This window comes from Salmo salar, chromosome 25 (genome assembly GCF_965601325.2).
Source record: "Salmo salar chromosome 25, fSalSal1, whole genome shotgun sequence".
Classification (NCBI taxonomy): domain Eukaryota; kingdom Metazoa; phylum Chordata; class Actinopteri; order Salmoniformes; family Salmonidae; genus Salmo; species Salmo salar.
Genome location: NC_138315.1, coordinates 7,406,932 through 7,428,365, shown reverse-complemented (window position 1 = coordinate 7,428,365; position 21,434 = coordinate 7,406,932). Strand labels below are relative to the sequence as shown.

The 21,434-nt window shown below is 41.2% G+C and overlaps 1 protein-coding gene across 1 annotated transcript in view; it reads right to left on the bottom strand.

The window, feature by feature from the left end:
• spegb (striated muscle enriched protein kinase b) overlaps nt 1-17,765 on the bottom strand; it is a 131,415-nt gene extending 113,650 nt beyond the window's left edge. The window contains exon 1 of the mRNA XM_014172901.3: nt 16,528-17,765. Coding sequence (XP_014028376.3) covers nt 16,528-16,954 — 427 coding nt within the window. The 5' untranslated portion in view covers nt 16,955-17,765. The remainder of the gene's footprint in view (nt 1-16,527) is intronic.
• Nucleotides 17,766-21,434: the final 3,669 nt, after the last annotated feature.

Genomic DNA, 21,434 nt, shown 5'->3' with positions numbered 1-21,434 from the left:
GGCTTAATGAGGCAATGTTGTGTGCAGTAGAGAAAAGATAAGCATTGAAGAGAGGATTCTAGTCAGGACCCTCCTCACTACTCCGCATCCCTGATGAACTACTGAATGTGACATCAAACAAGCTGATGGCTATATTTTCCCTTACAAAGAAAACACGTCAAATTTGCAGTTTCGCATGTGAAATCGCATTTTCACAGGCAGAATCGCATTTTCACATGTGAAATTGCTGTTTTCAACAAATGTTGAGCTTAAATTTCACCCAAACATATTCGGAAAGTATTACATAAAAATTTAGAGTTCACCCTTTCATTTGTTAAAAACTTACACATGTGAAAAACGGATATGCAGTTTCACATGTAAGAAAACGTGTGAAAATGTGAAAATCTCACTGTCACGTGTGATTGCTTTTCACGTGAACTTGCAATTACAACCGTGATTTTTTTTTTTTGGGGGGGGCAGGTTAATGACTCACCATCAAATGGCGACTTATAGTTCTGCAGTATAGTCACTGCCTGTTAAAAGGGCAAGCCTTGGTTGCTACATCCATTTTTTGACTTGTAAATTAATGATATGTACTTTGATTCTTGAAGAATATAAAGTATAAATACACCATGAGCTTAGTTCAGCTGTTGTACCCCATCAGAACCCAAAATGTAAATAAACTCAATGTAAACAACCACTAAAAACATGGTTAAAACTATAATTTTGATATTATGGATGGTCAGTCCTTGCATCCATAGCGTAATCTATGGATTTGAGAATGGCTGCATTTCTCCAGCCCCATCCTTCAGCTTTTTACTGAAACTGTAGAGGAGAGAACACTTTGTTCATGTTTCAATTATTTAAATACCTTTAATAGAGGAATAGTGCTATTATATGGTGCAATACTCTAGTGAGTGAGTTACTTTTGTGCCATTAATATCAAGCAAAACCTCTGAAGTTGAGAACCTGATTCTTAGTATTGCAAACAAAAATAATGATAATGAAAGCAAACATGAACCCAGAAGTATTGATAACAAAACATTGCAAGGAAATAGTTTTGAAATGGGAGAACAAATTCATTGTGAATGGTTGCAAAAATATAGTTCAGTGATAAAAAAAAAATGACCATGCAATTAAATAAAACGCCTCCCTCTTTCCTGCAATTTTCCCTATTTTTGGTTGTTACGCTGGCCTTTGCTTTCATTGCCTTTTTTTTCCAGCTGCAAGTTTTGGCACGTTCATTCCAGAAAAATAGCACCCTGCTAGTTAGTCTCTGAAGCTAAGCAGGTTTGGTCCTGGTTGGTCTCCAGACGTAGCTGGAAGTCATGAAATAAATATGAAAATTGGGAGAAAAAAAATTCACATGGGAAAAACAGGTGAAAAATGTACATGTGAAACATCACAAGCGTGAAAATTTCAACACATTCCTTTTATATGTGACATTTTTCACATGTGATTTGTTTGTATGTTTTTTTGTAAGGGTTAGATATGTAGGCTACAGTGACTCTCCATTCTTGTTGTACACAATAAATCCACAATTCGAGCAGATAAAAATATTTCAAACGTCAAACATCCTTATGAATTATTTTGTCAAGCATGGATATTTGAAGTGACAATAACATACTAGGCTAGCGCTGCATGACTGCAAACATGGCTCACCCCATGTCCTTGCTTAAGATCTCAGTTTCTCTGCTATACTCTGTGAATCAATATATTGAGCTGGCTAAGCTCACCGAGAACAGTGCCAAGCTACAGCACACAAATATGCCCTAAAGACATTGAGTGTGTTCCTACTGAGGAGAGGAAACTCTCAAGGAAGAGGCAAGCTCAAACAAGTGTCAAGGTGAACAAACCTGTAACACAATGGAAAATGTGTTATTTGCAAACTGACTATAAGTGGAAAAAGAGTCAACATTTAGTTTGTATAGTCCATCTGTAGATCAACAGCAAACTATAATATGCAATTTAGCAGACACTTATCCAAGTCATGCGTGCATAGATTTTTCACATGAGTGGTCCCTGCGGGAGTCATGATTCTGATGTTTCAAGCGCTATGCTTCACCAACTGAGCCACAGAGGACCATCAACAGACTATCAGTAACATGATGCAAGTCAACAGATATGCTGTTGACATGTTACTGATAGTCTGTTTGATGAGCGTCTACAGATGGACTATTCAAGTAAAGTGTTACCGGTTCTGTACAAGACATGTATTACCTTTAAGTTTCAAATCACAGTTTTTCTTAATTGCTTCAAATCATTTTTTGGAATGGTGATTAAACATGCCTAAAGCAGAACAACAATGATCAAATGTTTAAATACATTTGCAAAATGTTGGATCATATTCTTGCCTTTATACCTGGATTGCATATTTTAGAACCACTTTTACAAAACTTTCAATACAATTGTCATCAATGAATACAACATTTACTGTAAAGTGCATGTTCACAAAATATTAACACGTTGTTTTGATCAGAAGAGAAAAGGTTGCAAATGTGTTCACAGTTTTCAGAAATCAGTAAGTACTACTGTACAAAATTGTAAATGTGTTTATCAGTAGTAAATCAGGTAAAATATAGTGAAAGATCTAGGCAAATGTCTATTTTTATGATATCTTTACAACATTATGGACATGCAGAGATGCATGGAATGAAGTTGAGTTACTTCTACGAAACTTTGGGTCACTCATCATTTCTAACATTGTGGTCTATACATTCATATAAATTGTGTTCATCCACTGTATTCACCTTTCCTAATTTCTATTGGGGATTATGTTTCTGCTTGCCCATGGAACGTCTGCTAATATGAGCAGACCAGCCTATATATTGAATACATGGAATTGGATTGTAATGATACAAATGAATGAATCCTGCACACAATGTGCTTATTTACCATTTTCTTTTTGATCAGGAATAATATTTGATTTGATATGTATGAAATTGTTTGGTGAAATATGCATAAAAGCATGATTTAGTGACTGCAAAGAAATTCTACTGATCTACTAGGATTTTTTAAACTTTCTGTTTTGCCAGCCTAGACAGAAGATGAATGTATGTTTGTGTTAATCTTTTTGCAGACAGTCGGGTTCTTGCACAAATGTATTTGCAATTTTGACAGTGTATCATATAGTTTTGATTAATACATTTATGTTTTGACAAGGCAAATACATTTAAAATTTGCATATTTTGTTTTGCAAAGTTCTATGTCTTTAGTACACTGTATTGAAAATCAACAACTGTTCCAAAGAATGCTTGTACGTGATTGAAAAAAACTGTATTTTATTAAACTATTTTTCTCTAGCTATTCTGGTCCAAATGAGATTGGATTGTTCTGTATTTCAACAAATATGTAACAATGTAAACATGTAAGCCGATTATAATGTTTCAGAAAGATATTTAATTGTAAACCAAAATCTGAGTGAAAAGTGAAAAACACCAGTCTCAATGTCAACAGTGAAGAGTCGAATCCGGGATGCTGACCTCCTAGGCAGAGTTCCTCTGTCCAGTGTCTGTGTTCTTTTGCCCATGTTCATCTTTTCTTTTATTGGACAGTCTGAGATTTGGCTTTTTCTTTGCAACTCTGCCTAGAAGGCCAGCATCCCGGAGTTGTCTCTTCACTGTGTGTTGAGACTGTTTTTGCCGGTACTATTTAATGAAGCTACCAGTTGAGGACTTGTGAGTTGCCTGTTCTCAAACTAGACACTCTAATGTACTTGTCCTCTTGCTCAGTTGTGCACCGGGGCCTCCCACTCCTCTTTCTTATCTGGTTAGAGCAAGTTTGCGCTGTTCTGTGAAGGGAGTAGTACACAGCGTTGTACGAGATCTTCTATTTCATTGAGTTAATAAAGCCTCATACAAACATGGTCTCTTTTTGTTTTCTTGAGTAAGGCAGCTCCAAAATGCAGGTGTTTCAGACTAGCTCAAGACAGCAGAAAATACAGAGCGTTGTGCCGTGATTGGCTCAGTGTTCTGTCACTCATGGGGACACTACGTCACCACCAAGTCTAAAGGTAGAGCTTGAAAATGCAAGCCCCTTGGGTGCTGCCATAGACTTACATTAGATGTGCCCATCCAAGAAGGCTCAAGGTCATTGGCCACAGATAAAATTATGTCAAATCACATTATATCTACAGTAGCTTTGATTGGACTGTCAACATCATACTTTCAAAATCTTAGCTAGCAGTCATCATCATGAATCAATTCAACAATCTACTGGCAAATCCTTTTCTTTTGAAGATGAATAATAAAGAGAAATTATAGATAAAACGTATCGGTGCTCATCGACCATTGGATATAAACATGACACAACAAGTTGGAAATCGCAAATTCAACAATGAGTGATTTGGAAGGAATCAGTGTGGCTAACTGCAAACATTGCAAAGCAATCGTTGCCTGCTATTCAGTGGAGTGGCTGTGTCTAAGATTAAAGGGTATCTTTTCCTAGTTTAAAATGAAAAACTTTCAACATTGGCCATGCTGTCAATGAAGCATGATTTGTTCTGCGCTCAAAACAACTGTTAACTCGGAACTGGAAAATCTGATTTTAGTGAGTTCAAGACAACTGGGAACTGGGGAAAAATTAGCTACGACTGGGAAATACGTTCATCCAACTCGGAATTGTAAATTCGGATCTCAGGCCTTTTTCTAGAGCTACGACCTGAAGATCACTGACGTCATCATGACTCAACTTTTTTTTCCCAGAGTTGTCTTGAAAGCACCATAAATCCAGAGATGGCTAGACTTTGACAACAAAGTTTGATGACAAGATTTGCCCACGAAGAACCACCACGTCACCTTCCTGTTCAAGTGAGCACAGCACAACAAGGTGAGTCCAAAAATGTCTTGTATGCTGCTACATAAATTATGTAATATGCCAGGGAGATATGTATAAGGGAAAGGAAAGGGAAAGGTGGATAGCTTACTGTAGCTAAGAAAGTAATACTAAGTTTATGTTGCATAGTAAGCTGTTAGTAGCCCATGTGCCACACCCTAATAATTCTATTTTCACCTCTTAATTTCACCTACTGTTCTGACTTGGTGGTGCACATGTAGCCTATAACCAGTTTTTGAGAAATGTAATCATCAAAAATTGTAAGACATTTCATTGTCTGCTTATATGCCCCCTTTATTTATCCGACGGTTCTGACTTGGTGTACAGGGAGAACACCGTAAGCATGGCCCATGTTCTGAATTCTGTCGCTGTACATTTCAAAAGTGCTGAACAAATAGCTATATTAACTACGTCTGTTCTAGCTCACTCATTGTCTTTATCGTCCCCTTATGCCGTAGTTTGTACATCTCAATTGTCAGTAGAAACCACATTTGTTTAAGCAAGTCAGTCATATCAGCTATATTATCAGCTATATGTTTTTAAAGGCAGTAAATGAGGCTGAATGAACTGTTTCGCTACCAGACAAGGCTCCACAAATAGCCAGGTGTAGCAGTGGTAAGGTGTTGGGACTACTGTTGGGACAGTTTTATGTACTGTAGGCCCTAATAGTTTGTGGGCACCGTTTGTCACTGTTATAGTGCAATTAATGTATTGTTTAGTGTTGTGTAGAGGCTTTACTGGCATGCATCCCACAAAATTCATGTTTTGCCCCACCAAGATTTACATGCTAAAATCACCACTGAGTAGAGGTGTAAAATGTACTGTGGCAGACCAGGGGGTTTGGTCAAGATGTTTACCAATATCAGACACAGAAGGATTAGCTCAGTTTCAAGAGTGTTTATTTAAATAATAGATCAAAAAGATAAGGATAGGTCTCCCCTATGAGACCCTCTCCGGGATGCCGTCTTCTGGTATTCTGGGTCTGGCTGTATCCTGTCGGGCACAAAACCGAACTCCCTCTTCTTACCTCTGCAACCATCAACAATACCACAGGAGTCCTTTCTTCTCCCATTCCTCCTGTGTGCTGCCCTTCTGGCAGCTTTATGGGCCTTGCACTGCTGGTGAGCAATCCGCCCTTGATTACTCACCAGCTCCCAATCAGCCCCAATTAGTCCTGGCTGGAGAGCCCGTCGAGACCTGGCACATCCAGCAGATGGCGCCATCGCCTCGTGATGTATACCTCATCTGTTACACGACGAGTCTCCCCCTGGTGGCTGACCTGCTGTACGCCACAATACAAAGTAATTAGCTTGTACGTTTCTCAAATCCATCCATAAAATCTGCCCCACATTAGTTAGATCTGATACATAACCTAGAGCAGTGTTACTCACCATTTTTTGTAAGGGGGCCACTTTGGGTTGAGACAATCATTCAGAGGGCCGGACAGATCTTTAATTTGTTTACTTTTTCCCCCAATATTATCAATTATCAATTGAGAGCAAATTCAGTGCAATAGAGCACATGCAATTGATTTGATGTACAGCACATCACAAATATATACATACACACATCAAATATGCTACATCACATGTAAGACCCATGTTAACGGTTACCTAAGTAGTTGGATTAGCGAAAACGTCCCTTCTGCTCATTGACTGAATTAATTCTAAATGTATAGTCTGTTGTTGCTATACTTGTGAGGAAAGCCAGGTGTGCATTGGTCAGTCTGTTTCTCAGTTTTTTTTCACAATGTTCATTGTTAACAATGTTGCTTCACATGAATAAGTGCTGACAAAGAATTATGTCACCTTTTGCACACACTGCTTCAGAAGTGAATACTCTGTGTCTGACACAAGGCTCCAGAAATTGGTAACACCTTAGCTCACCTTGCAATGTGTCATTTGCCTGCAGCCCCATTATCTCACTCTATTCCAGCACGGTCAGGACAGAGGGCTGTGATGACTGGGGTCAGAGATGACACTGGCACATGAAAGGGGTTCTCAATGAAGTTGAAAAACTCCTTGTACTCCATGATATCCTTGAATCTTGACTCAAACTTCAACTTCAATTCTTCCAACATATGCACAAATGCATCATAGCTAAAATGTTGCAGTATGTCTGGGTTGTATGTGGTGACTGCTCTGAGTTTTGGGAAATTATCAAACTGTCTGTCAGGTATGAGCAGTGTGGTGATTTTATTTTGAAATGCTGTGACCACACATAGCATTTTGCCCAGAGTTTTAGCTTTCCTTTGGAGCTGGAGATTCACCGTGTTCAGGTGGCAGGTGATGTCAGTTAAAAAAGCCAGCTTTAATATCCACAGTAGATCATCCAGCTCTGGCTCCTCTCTCCCCTTGCTTGCAACAAATTCACGGATTTGAGGGAGGAGAGAGAGAAAACACAGCCATTGCACCTCATTGTGAAATAGTCGCCATATTCTGTCTGGCATTCCTCCAGCAACTTGCGGAATTGCCGGTTATTCAGTGCCCTTGCAATAATAATGTTCATCACGTGCACGACTTTCTGCATCAAATTCTGTAAGTCACAGTCTGAGTTTAGCCACAAGTGCTTCCTGATGAATGATACAATGAAACGTAACAAATTCGGGAATATCCTCTTTCTTTCTCATCAGGTCTATGAGTCCCTTCTCCTTCCCTCACATGTTTGGGGTGCCGTCAGTGCACACAGATGCAAAATTTGACCAGTCAATATTATTATCATCAAAAAATTAAACAAGGGCTTTCAGATTATCCTCTCCTCGTGTTTGTCCCTGAAGGGGCAGTAAACATAAAAGTTCCTCTCTGAACCACTTGTTTTGAGGGAAACGGACCCAAACACATAATTGGGCAATGTCACTTACATCAGTGCTTTCGTGAAGCGCAATACTAAAACACAGCGCCATGGATATGTCAGTAGTCAGATGCCTACCGATGTCCTTGCCGATGTCTTCTATGCGTCTTGTTATGGTTGAGTCTGAGAGTGGCAGTCCCCTAATTTGCTTTACAATAGCTTCCTTGTTTGTGAAATCAGCATACAATATTTTGGCTGAGGCCAAAAAACATTCTTTGACAATCTCCGCGTCTGTGAAGGCCTTCTTGTTTCTCTCGAGTATCCAAGCAATCTCATATGTTGCCTCTGTTGTTTTCTCTGCAACTGTGCTAGATCTGTCCATCATTTGTTGTTGGGAGACGAGAAGCGAGTACAGAGTGAACATTTAATAAATAACGAACATGAAACAAAACACGGACAGCGTCTGGACAGGGGGAAGAAAATTATATTAATGCTGACACAGGGATCAAACTGAGGAAAAGACAGATATAGAGGGGCAATCAACAAAGTGAAGGAGTCTAGGTGAGTCCAATGAAGCGCTGATGCACGTAACAATGGTGACAGGTGTGTGTAATGATGGGCTGCCAGAGAGGGGGAGCGGGAGCAGGCGTGACAGTTGCCCTTTGAGTTGAGCTATTTTGTTGTTTCTGAGGTTGCTTTATGGCGGATATGTTTTGTCAAAGTGGGCATGGTGTGACTGGAAATGTCGCTCTAACTTTGCTTGTTTTAAATAATTGACTGCCTTCTGGCAAATAAGACAAAGTGAGCTAGTCCTATCATGCAGTACAAAAAATACTTGTCTGTCCATTTCTCTTGGAACTTTCTGTGTTCTTCTTGAATCTACCATATCCTTCTCTTAGCCACCGGAGCCACGTTCGCTAGGTTAGCTACGTTAGCTAGCTGCATTTCCCCTCCACCATTTCCTGGTCCTCCGGTGGTTGTTTGTTCATAGCTGTCACATTGTTCTCCAGCTTTTCCCCCTCATTTTCATTGTCAATAGATTTACGTTTAATTTTTACAATAAATCGATCCATGTCGACCAGACTGCAAAATTAGTTAGTAGCAAACTGATATGTGTCGGTTGTTGTAGCTGAGCAGTTGCGTTCTATTTCGGCAAACGTTCTAGTACGGCCTTTCTGTTCAACAGCTGCACTATACTGCCATCTATCTGCCATCCAGGGACCAATCGATATATTCAATGAAGTGATTCAGGCCTGCATTAAACACATTGAATTGAAATTGTATCATTGTTATGTATTATGAATGGAAAATCGGAAAATCAATGCGAGCCACAAATTAAGGGCTCGCGAGCCGCATGTGGCCTGGGGGCAGCACAACGAGTACCACTGACCTAGAGCAAGGGTGTCCAATGCAATTGCTTCCTGATAACATGTGTATGAACACATATCTGAAATCCTGACCATTCTTTGTGAGGAAGAACCATATTGAGCTGCTGGATATGGGAGACTTGGTTAGATGACAAAATGTTTATTATAATGTCCATTACCCTACTCTCCCTTTCTCTCCAACCATTGCTAACACTTTGCAATTCACAATGCTGTCTGTGAACCTCTTTTCTAAGACCGATCTTGTTGTCACCCATCTTTCCCTCTCCTGCTGCTCTCACTGTCCCCCTGTTCATATGTTCAGTGGAATCCGAGCAATGGGTTGGAAATCCCCCACGCTCACCCCTTGCACTGTCGGGTTTCTGATGCCACTGCCATTCTGTCTCATGTCATGTCCTCTGGTCTAAAAAAACATGACACTTCCAAAAAAAACTCAACCAGTGTCTCTGACCAACTCTACTCCAAAGAACAAATAATAAAAAACAATAAATAACAAACAATGATACAACCATATGAACTAAAGTCGCTGGATCAGATTTACTAAGCATTTGCACTGGTGCAAAATGTGCATTTGCTTTTTCCATGAAACATAAACAATGGAACAAAAAGGTCAAATGAGGGTAAAGAGAAGGAATACGGCTTTCAAGTAAAGAGTCAAGTTTATATGGTTTAGCTTTGTTTCTTTTACTTGTAACTAACAGGTGCAAATACTTGGTAAATCTGTCCCACTGTCTGTTTTTTGTTTTTTTGTTCATTCCTGGCTTTACTCACTGAATATGACTATCTGCATGATGTGGACTGTTTTCAACTTGTTGTTTGAAGCATGAGCACCTTTTTATTCAGTAGTAACAGGAGCACTGTTGTTAGATTTAACACCAGTCAGGCCATTCAAAATGTAATTACACACAGAATTTAAAATGCTGAAGTGATCTTTTGATTTTGGCCTTCAAAGCAACAGCTTTTTCAAACATTGTGAAACAACATGTTTGCAATTTCAACTATCTTTATGGTATCTTTATCTTTATACTTTCCAGGTATTTTGATTTGGTTCAACTTCTTGTTGAAGTGAAGTGGACTTTTTGTTCAGTGGATAGCTTATTTCCAATATGGTCCTTGATGCCATTTCTAATGTGGTACTTATGTAAAGAGACTGATAGAAGGCATGTAAGTAGGCATATTTGTGATGAAAGAGATACATTTATACATTTAAATACAAAATTAATCTGAAGCGCCAAGTAGGACTTGCTGTACTGATGCACAAATCTTTGTCACACTTTTGGCAAGTTGAGATATACTGTAGGAGAGAGAATAGACTCTGTGAATTGTGAGAGGAGATCCCTGGCAATTGCAGTAGTCCTGAAATGGATGGGATCAGGAGTTTCCCAATGTGCACAAGTGTTGCCCTGACGTGGAGGCTTTATTTACCCCGCGATGCAATTTGTGGTCAGCTCAGACAGACAGACTGCCATGCCATGCCATGGTCACCCTGAGCTATCTCAACAGGAACATGGGAATTGAAGTTCAGCTACAGATGCAGGTTTGTTTTTCAACACTTCAGTCCTTGTTGTTGTGTTTGTAATACAAACATGTATCTACTACTTACAGTCAACTGAACTCTTGTCGCACACTGAAAAACTAACAGGCAGTGTGAGTCAATCACTTTGATACATTACAGAGGCATAAGGGTTTAGAGAATCAAGAGCCAAGATAAAAAAGGTGAACAGAAAAGGCTGTTGTGCTTTTTCACAGCAGAAATAATACTGATGATCTGGGATATCATCTGAGGCACATGTCTCAGACTTACACACACAGAGTGATCCTTTGAGTGATTCTGTCCAAATAGTCTAAGATGGCTTCCTTTCATTCCTTATCACTTTAATGTCCAATGATCTAAATTAGTGAATGGTACACTCACTACAATTTCCAAATGCATATTGCCCATAGTGTATTTCCTTTTATTTTTTGAGAGAGAGAGACAATCTATCCACTTCTTCAAATGTTTAATTATACAAAGAGCAATAAGGCCAGTTCAAATAAAAAAGTGATTAGAGCACCTAGTCATGGGTTTGACAGCTTTACTGTGATTTAACAATGATTGTGTAAGTGCACTGTAGTGACTGGACATTTCAAAAGAAGGTAAGGATACCCTGTGTCATTATGGTGCTGTCAGATTTAGTTTAGATATGGTATAATGGTACAGGAGCTAGGTAGCTAGGATTTAATGAAGAGCACCAGATTAGCTATAATAGCTAGCTTGAAATGAATTTAGTAGCACACGGTTCAGCTTGCTAGCTGGCTTTCCACTACAGCCACACAGTTCAAAAGCTGGTATGTGTCATGTCTACTGCTCCTCTCACTGCTTGGATATCCATGAATGTGAAGAGATAGCTAGCCTATTATCTGAGTCCGTGTAGAGCTAGACTATATCCAAGACCGTGTAGAGCTATCATAGCTAAAAGCCAACCTCTGCCTCCTCTGGGTCACAAAGCCACATCATTGTCATATCTAAAGTAGATCTGATGACATCATAACGATGGCAAAGAGTTTTCCTACTAATTATTTAGACTAAATTGTCATTGCCACCCATTCAGAATGCCTGTGATCACTACCCAGCTAGCACAGTGGATCTGGGCCTATTCCGGCTGAGAGTCGGGGCACTCAGCTGAGAGTCAGACTCGGCCGACGTCATGTGGCCCGAGTCTGGGCCACCTTCGGCAGTATTACTTATGGCTAGGATGCAGGGATTGAGCTCGGGCCGAATGCGGTGTGAGTTATCTGGCCCAAATATATTACTTGCGGCTCGGGACGATTTCGGTGTGAGTTATCTAGCCCAAATGTATTACTTGGGGCTCGGGCCAATTGGGGCTACACTCTGGCAGATGATTACACGAGCTGCTTTTATATAATTAGCGTTTCATTATCTATAAATTTTTCAATATTTTACTCATTGTTTCTGTGATCAAAAAATACAATTAACATTTAAATTAATTTTTTTAAGAGTCCTGTGTAGTATTTTAGTATTTTGCTACTTTGGGCAAGGCAATTGATAAGCATTAAAAACATTGCAGATGGAACTTCCCGAGTGGCGCAGCGGTCTAAGACAGTGCAAACTGCCTTTCCACAGATTCTGGTTCGAGACCCGTGCCGGCCGCGACCGGGAGACCCATGAGGCAACGCACAATTGGCCCAGCGTCGTCCGAGTTAGGGGAGGGTTTGGTCGTCTGGGATGTCCTTGTCCCATCGCGCTGTAGCGACTCCTGTGGCGGGCTAGGCACATGCATGCTGACACGGTCACCAGGTGTGTGGTGTTTTCTCCGAGACAAAATGTTTTTTTGTATGTATAATAGTAATATTTAAAATTACTAAATCGTGTAATTTTGTATACATTTATTTAAATTTCCATCTGGCCGCTTCTGGGGGGATTCTGGTAAGATCACCTTTATTTATCCAGGTATGCCAGTTGAGAACAAGTTCTCATTTACAACTGCGACCTGGCCAAGATAAAGCAAAGCAGTGCGACACAAACAACAACACAGGGTTACACATGGGATAAACAAAAGTAGGGTCAATAGCACTGACTATCCTAATAGGGATTAGGATGGGCCGATTCCTCATTGCTAGCTGGGTAGGCACGAGGCGAAGCCAACCTCTGTCTGAGCCAAGTGTTAAAAGCCTTGTATTTGTGTGGTGCTGGCCAGGTAACCATCATAATTCTGGTAGACGGAAACGGCCTGGTGTACTTGGGACAATTCTGGGCAGTCATTCATTTTGATTCCGGGGCGAGTCCGACATCTGAATCCGGGCCGATTCAGCCAGTTCCGGCCCCACGGAAGAGGGCCGCTTCTGGGCAGATTCCTAATTGCTAGCTGGGTAGGCACGAGGCGAAGCCAACCTCTGTCTGAGCCAAGTGTTAAAAGGCCTTGTATTTGTGTGGTGCTGGCCAGGTAACCATCCTAAGCCCCACCATTAAGATCCTCATTTAGCCAGTTTAGCTAAAATCAATCTCGCGGGGCCTATAGGCTGACCATGGATATCTACTGTACTGAGTGGGCATCTTCAGAATATATCATCAACATGTTTTGAGAGGATGTGTGGGTTTGAAATAAAATTTGTCTCCCTGGTCATTCAGATTTTAGTTCTGATAACAGAGAACCCTGAAAACCTCTTCCAGGGGGGTAGGTCTATTATTAGCTGTGATGTCTTCCTTTGTAATTGGAGACACTGTGGCCTATTAACATTACACAAATCTGAGGCCTGGCACATTCCATGGGTATAAATAACATGCAGTGCAGAGATGGTCGTCATTGAGGGGGAAGGGGATAGTGAGAGAAAGGGAGAGAAAGAGGCAGAGGGGTAAGGCACTACCAATGACTGATAGGACAGCTGTAGACTAGGCACAGTCAGAGCTGAGGACGGAAACACAGAGTTTCAAGTGAGGACAGAGTTTCAAGAGTCAAAGAGCAAAAAATCATTTGTTTACACCCATTTGATCGAAAAGCAATTTGTAGCAGTAAAGACAGAGGAGACTGTTGAAGCTGAGGGTGTCCTAAAAATGTATGCCATACAGGTGACATTTGAATCACATACTGTAATTTCTGTACGAAAATAAGAAACTCTCAAGTCCACACTGTTGCATAATAATACCACAAGTGTATAAACTGCAGTATAATCCAATTTTATTGAATGCTTGTTCCACACAAACAACTTGAACTGTAAAAGTTACTGCCTTAAAAAATCGAACCCGATGCCGGCAATGAAAGAAGCTGCAGTGCGAGCAGGAGATCTTAGGCATGTTTGAAACAGTAACTCCTCTGATTGGGAGCAGGCTTTAGCCAGGGTAAAAACGCCAGATCTGTATACCACTGAATACCTGGTATTACATCTGATGATCAAGACCAGTCAACCCATCCTACAAGACAAACATGGCCAAAAGACAAAGGCATATTTAGGTATTTCCAAACAGCATCTTTTACCCTTTTCATACTATTGTCCAGACCTGAACAAAACTGTGTTTGCTCTAATATTTTCACACTTTGCTTTTCAACACGGTTCCAGAAACTATGGTGGATGCGTAACTAGGTCAGCCCAATACAGCTTGGTTTGGCTCAGTTCAGCTTGGCTCAGTAGTGTGATGACTGCATGCCGATTCCTGGATGCATGAATCATTGGTCTATCAGTCATATAGCTGATTTTCATACAACTAACAGGTGTCACTGATTTAATACTGAGCACATACTCTACAAATGATTGTACACACATGCATATCCGTGTGTAAGGCTCTATGTAAGACTGAGAGCTAGATTCAATCACACTGCCACTCTATATTTTCATGTTTTTAATAGCGTAGATTAAACATACATCCAGGTAGCCTGAAAATGTAAAATTACACTTAAAGGCTAGCATGATAAACTTTATGCTGGAAAATGTGGAAAGATATACAGGAAATAAGCTCTCACAGTCTCACTACAGAATTAGACATTCATCCATTTTCTTTAAATGTCAAATTTCGAACTTGCTCCAAACGTCAAATTTTGAAGTGTTTTTGTTGCTCCTGCTCCTGCTGCTCTGTTTTTTATTTTATTTATTTCATTTCACCTTTATTTAACTAGGTAGGCTAGTTGAGAACAAGTTCTCATTTACAACTGTGGCCTGGCCAAGATAAAGCAAAGCAGTGCGACACAAACAACAGAGTTACACATGGAATAAACAAGCGTACAGTCAATAACACAATAGAAAAAAAAGAAAGTCTATATACAGTGTGTGCAAATGGCATGAGGAGGTAAGGCAATAAATAGGCCATCGTAGCGAAGTAATTACAATTTAGCAAATTAACACTGGAGTGATAGATGAGCAGATGGTGATGTGCAAGTAGAAATACTGGTGTGCAGTATGGGGATGAGGTAGGTAGATTGTGTCCAAAGAGGGCCAGAAGTATACAGAATGGTGTCGTCTGCGTAGAGGTGGATCAGAGAATCACCAGCAGCAAGAGCGACATCATTGATGTATACAGAGAAAAGAGTCGGCCCGAGAATTGAACCCTGTGGTACCCCCATAGAGACTGCCAGAGGTCCGGACAACAGGCCCTCCAATTTGACACGCTGAACTCCGTCTGAGAAGTAGTTGTATCGTTCCATATGTCCAAACATCAAATTTCGAAGTTAAGGGTTCAATTTAGGCACTCATTCCGAATAGTTAAGGTAAAGGTTACGATTTGGGATAGGGTTAAAACATAAGGTTTAGGAACTCATTCCAAATGGTTAAGGTAAGTGTGAAGGTTTGGGATAGGGTTCAAATAAAAAAACACTGTCCACAAATGGGATCGAATACACAACCTTCTAATCCAGAGTCACACATCTACCACCCCAGTCCACAACACCCTAGCAAAACCCAAGCCTACTTGCCCCTAGTGGACAGTTTTGAAGGCATTTCCCGACGTCCTCAGGACATCCAATTTTGTTAATCTCGAACGACCTGCTGATCCAGGACCCAAGAACTCCAAACAAGACAGAGCCATGCTATAATACATTACATTACATAATTCTATTTGAGATTATGGAAGTTCAAGATTTATTAGACTATTACTTTATTAACCTGATGCAGTTTACAAACAGAACCCTAAAGCAACATGTCATCTCTATAGGCTGCCATACTTCTATGCAGTGATTTAGGATATCCTATCACTCCTGCAGCCACAAAACAGGCCTCAGGATTCAGTCATCAGAACAAAACAAGGTAACCCAGGAGGATAAAGCACTCTAACCCCTGTATAACTGTTGGTAACACTTAACTTGAAGCATGAAGGTATAATTATTTATGACTTCTTGTAAGCATATATGACTTGCACAAAGCTTTATAATATGTTATGTCTCTATGTATCAACATTTCAACTGACTCAAAATGGCTGGTTAGTCAGGATCATCATAAATGATAATACAACATTATAAGGGGCGCATATAGTCATAAAATGCATTATGACTACATCATAATACATTATACTTGCAGGATGTATATCAAGTGTTATCCAACTCTTCCCTATGATCCACCATTACAAATGTACAGCCTGTTGGACAAGTTGTCCATTATCACATTGCCACTGTGTCTTTGTTGGTCTTCACTATTAATCCCTCTTTAGCTCTGCACAAACATAGCTACAAATCAAATCACACATTATGACTGGTTCAATTAAATGATTCATTATGCTATTTATGTGAACCCTTCAACTTTTCACAAGCTTTGAGCATTGAGAGATTCAATAGGTAAACTGTCATGTCATGACAATGTGGAGATAATGTAAATGGCTTAAGTTTTTCTAAATAATCTCAAACCTTATTTGCTCACATATTCTTGGATCAATACAATACATTCAAGTATGAATGACTTGAAACACATGGGAGTATTAGTTGGGGGTATGTATGGGGGGACGCCAAAACATGGCCCCAAAACATCCTTGATTGTGCCAGAACTTAGTAGAAAAACACATTGATAAGAGGTCAAGGACTTTCAACACAAAACAATAGGATAAGTGATCCGTCTACATTACCTTCCCCCAGGTCCAGGACGGCGAGTACGGCGCTACTCCGCGCCTCCCCAAGATGGTTGTTGGCAATGCAGGTGTAAAGCCCGGCGTCACTGGGCTTGCAGTCCCTGATCCAGAGGCCCCCGTATTCCTGATTATCCATATTCAGCAGGTCGTCGTTGTGGTACCAGTAGAGCGAGGGCTGTGGGTCTCCGGCCACCGCCACTTTCAGGCGGATGTCGCAGCCAGTACCCACAGCGGCATTCCTCATTTTGCGTACAAACACAGGAGGGGTCTGGGTGGGAAATGCGGAGGCCCCCGAGTCGGGGACCGTCTGATCAGGGTTAGGATTGGCTTTGGCCCGCTTTGGCAGGAAGATGGGGCTAGGGACGTTGCGCACCCCCTCATCTGCTCCCTTCTTCAGGGTCATCTGCACCTCTGCCTTTTTCATTTTCACAGTGATGCCTTCTTATAATAGCATTAGTTGCGTATTCAAAATGGGTCCCAATGTTTACTGGACCCTTTTTCTTAATTTCTTTAAGATAGTTGACGTAGAGAGATTCAAGAGAAGATTAAAAGTAATTTCCCCATCTAGACTTGATCATTTTGATTATTATAACTATTGTTTAGCCTTTCAAATGTAACACTAACTTTTAAAGTGGTTTGAATGGGCTCATGTATTGCTAAGAATATCCCTGTAACTTCTGCTATCAAAGTTCTAAAGCAAATAAACGTCATTAAATTGGATTAGATTACCTTCAAAGTCCCCAGCCAAAATGTTTTTTTTTTGTGACGGCTTTTGAAGTCCAATTGGGAAAATTAGGCACATACAGTCTGTGCACGTTCTCCTGCCTGGCGGTATTTTTAGGGCAAGACCCACAGGATCATGTTGCATTAACAGCTCCCAGTCTTGCCTTCTAGAAGTTGATGGCCTCTGCCTTTCACCTTCCTTTCCCCTGGCTGGTTTCTCTTGCTTCTCACCCCTCTTGAGCCGGTCCTTGTCTTGAACTCATTCAGCGCGAGTCAAAGAAAACGTGCACTGAACTCTTGTAAATCTGTAAAGGACCTTACTTCCCATTTTGACCCTTAGGATTGGCTGACAAACTCACTTTGTTTCCAATTCAGTATGCACCAGTCTCAGTCACACCAAATGTACACTGTCTGTTCCCCCTCTTGTCCCAAAAGAGCTAAGCTTTCTCACTCATGATCTCTCGCAACCTCTGCCAGGCAAGTCCTTAGGGGAAGAGACAGCCACACAACCAGAAGGCATCAGAATGACAGCTGCATGCTGATATGTCTGCCCTGTCCCCCTTAGCTCCTGCCCCCTTGTAATTTTTAACCAATCGTGTGGTCTCCAGTGCATGTGGGATGGTGCCACAGTGAGCAGGGAGGTTTGATTTGATTTGTAGGTCAAATGCAGAAGCTCACAAGTAACTTCACAAAATGTTCTCAGGAGGGCCAAAACGTAACATTATGACTATTACTACCATTCCCTAAAGGAGGGAAACGAGGTACAACACAACTATGATTGAAAAACTAAAATCATGCCTGACAAGGCCAATGAAATCAGCACCTTGCTGGAAGCCGGCCTTCCACAGGTGATAAATGTGAAGCTCGGATTTATTCCTTCAATTAAATACTGCTCTTCACTGAGTCCAGGAACGGACGGTGCGGGGCCAAACTGGTGTTGTACCTCGTTTCCCTCCTTCAGGGAACAGTATTTATAGTGATAATGTTACGTTCCCTTTCAGTTAGTACTCTTGGTACAACACTACTATGGGGAAATGAAATCAAGCCCAAAGCTGAGCCCAGCGAATACTAAATGAAACGGTCCAATGCAGACCTCCAAGACCTCGACCCCACAAGAAGCGGTAGTCTGGGAATTGCACACACTGCATGCTGCCTAGTGACCTTCCCGTCCCAGCTGTAAGCACAATGTAAGCACACTGATGCTCAACCCGCCACAACACAAATTTCCCCTAAAGTCAACCCTTTAAATAACGTCCAAAACTCTGCCAGACCCCCAGTGGAGTGGGCACGTACACCGCTAGGTAACCCTTGTCCCTTGCCATGACTTTTGGGGTGAAGGTCGCATTTGGACGCAACATTAAACAGGGCGAACTGAGTACAACACGCATATCTGAGGTCAAAGCCATGAGCAGGAAGTTATTGTAGGAGAGGAAACTCAGATCCACAGCCTCCTGTGGTTCAAAGGGGTCACACACAGAACACCCAAAACCAAAGCTAAATCCCGAGTGGCTGCAATAGGTTTAGAGACCGGTCTGAGCCAGTGCACACCCTTTGAGGAACTGCACCACTGGCGGATGAGCCCCTGGAGTGGCACCATCAATTCACATGAAATTCTGAAATAGCGGCCATGAACAGGCAATTTTGAAAGTATTCAGACCCGTTGACTTTTTCCACATTTTGTTACGTTACAGCCTTATTATAAAAAAAATAAAAAATCATCCCTCATCAATGCACACACAATACCCCATAATGACAAAACAAAAACTGGTTTGTATATTTTTGGTTAAATTTATATTTAAAAAAAATATATATATATATCACATTTACATAAGTATTCAGACCCTTTACTCAGTACTTTGTGAAGCACCTGTGTCAGCATTTACAGCCTCGAGTCGTCTTGTGTATGACGCTACAAGCTTGGCACACCTGTATTTGGAGAGTTTCTTCCATTCTTCCCTGCAGATCCTCACAAGCTCTGTTAGGTTGGATGGGGAGTGTCACTGCACAGCTATTTTCAGGTCTCTCCAGAGATGTTTGATTGGGTTCAAGTCCGGGCTCTGGCTGGGCCACTCAAGGACATTTAAAGACTTGTACCGAAGCCAGTACTGCGTTGTCTTGCATTTGTGTTTAGGGTTGTTGCCCTGTTGGAAGGTGAACCTTCACCCCAGTCTGAGGTCTTGAGTGCTCTGGAGCAGGTTTTCATCAAGGATCTCTCTGTACTTTGCTCCGTTGATCTTTCCCTCGATCCTGACTAATATCCCAGTCCCTGCCACTGAAAAACATCCCCACAGCATGATGCTGCCACCACCATGCTTCAACATAGGGATGGTTCCAGGTTTCCTCCAGACGTGACGCTTGGCATTCAGGGCAAAGAGTTCAATCTTGGTTTCATCAGACCAGAGAATCTTGATTCTCAAGGTCTGAGAGTCCTTTAGGTGCCTTTTGGAAAACTTCAAGCGGGGTGTCATATGCCTTTTACTGACGAGTGGTTTCCATCTGGCCACTCTACCATAAAGGCCTGATTGGTGGAGTGCTGCAGAGATGGTTTTCCTTCTGGAAGGTTCTCCCATCTCTACAGAGGAGCTCTGGAGCTCTGTCAGAGTGACCATTGGGTTCTTGCTCACCTCTCTGACCAAGGCCCTACTTCCCAATTGCTAAGTATGGCCGAGCAGCTAACTAACTCTAAGATGAGTCTTGGTGGTTCCAAACTTCTTCCATTGAAGAATGATAGAGGCCACTGTGTTGATTGGGGACCTTCAATGCTGCAGAGGTTTTTTGGTACTCTTCCCCAGATCGGTGCCTCAACACAATCCTGTCTCGGAGCTCTATTGACAATTTCGCCGACCTCATGGCTTGGTTTTTGCTCTTACATGCACTGTCAACTGTGGGACCTTATATAGACAGGTGTGTGCATTTCCAAATCTTGTCCAATCAATTGAATATACCACAGGTGGACTCCAATCCAGTTCTAGAAAACATCTCAAAGGTGATTAATGGAAACAGGATAGACCTGAGCTCAATTTCGAGTCTCATAGCAAAGGGTCTGAATAGTTATGTAAATAAGGTATTTACAGTTGAAGTCGGAAGTTTAGGTTGGAGTCATTAAAACAAATTTTTCAACCACTCCACAAATGTCTTGTTATCAAACTATAGTTTTGGCAAGTCGGTTAGGACATCTACTTGTCGGTTAGGACATCTATTTGTGCATGACAAGTAATTTTTCCAACAATTGTTTACAGACAGATTATTTCACTTATAATTCACTGTATCACAATTCCAGTGGGTCAGAAGTTTATATACACTAAGTTGACTGTGCCTTTAAACAGCTTGGAAGATTCCAGAAAATGATGTCATGGCTTTAGAAGCTTCTGATAGGCTAATTGACATAATTTGAGTCAATTGAAGGTGTACCTGTGGATGTATTTCAAGGCCTATCTTCAAACTCAATGTCTCTTTGCTTGACATCATGGGAAAATCAAAAGAAATCAGCCAAGACCTCAGAAAAAAATGGTAGACATCCACAAGTCTGGTTCATCCTTGGGAGCAATTTCCGAATGCCTGAAGGTACCACGTTCATCTGTACAAACAATAGTACGCAAGTATAAACACCATGGGACCACTTAGCAGTCATTCCGCTCAGGAAGGAGACGCGTTCTGTCTCCTAGAGATGAACGTACTTTGGTGCGAAAAGTGCAAATCAATCCCAGAACAACAGCAAAAGACCTTGTGAAGATGCTGGAGGAAACAGGTACAAAAGTATCTATATCCACAGTCAAACGAGTCCTATATCGACATAACCTGAAAGGCCGCTCAGCAAGGAAGAAGCCACTGCTCCAAAACCGCCATAAAAAAGCAAGACTGCACATGAGGACAAAGATTGTACTTTTTGGAGAAATGTCCTCTGGTCTGATGAAACAAAAATAGAATTGTTTGGCCATAATGACCATTGTTATGTTTGGAGGAAAAAGGGGGAGACTTGCAAAATGAGGAACACCATCCCAACCATGAAGCACGGGGGGTGGCAGCATCATGTTGTGGGGGTGCTTTGCTGCAGGAGGAACTGGTGCACTTCACAAAATAGATGGCATCATGAAGTTGGACAATTATGTGGATATATTGAAGCAACATGTCAAGACATCAGTCAGGAAGTTAAAGCTTGGTCACAAATGGGTCTTCCAAAT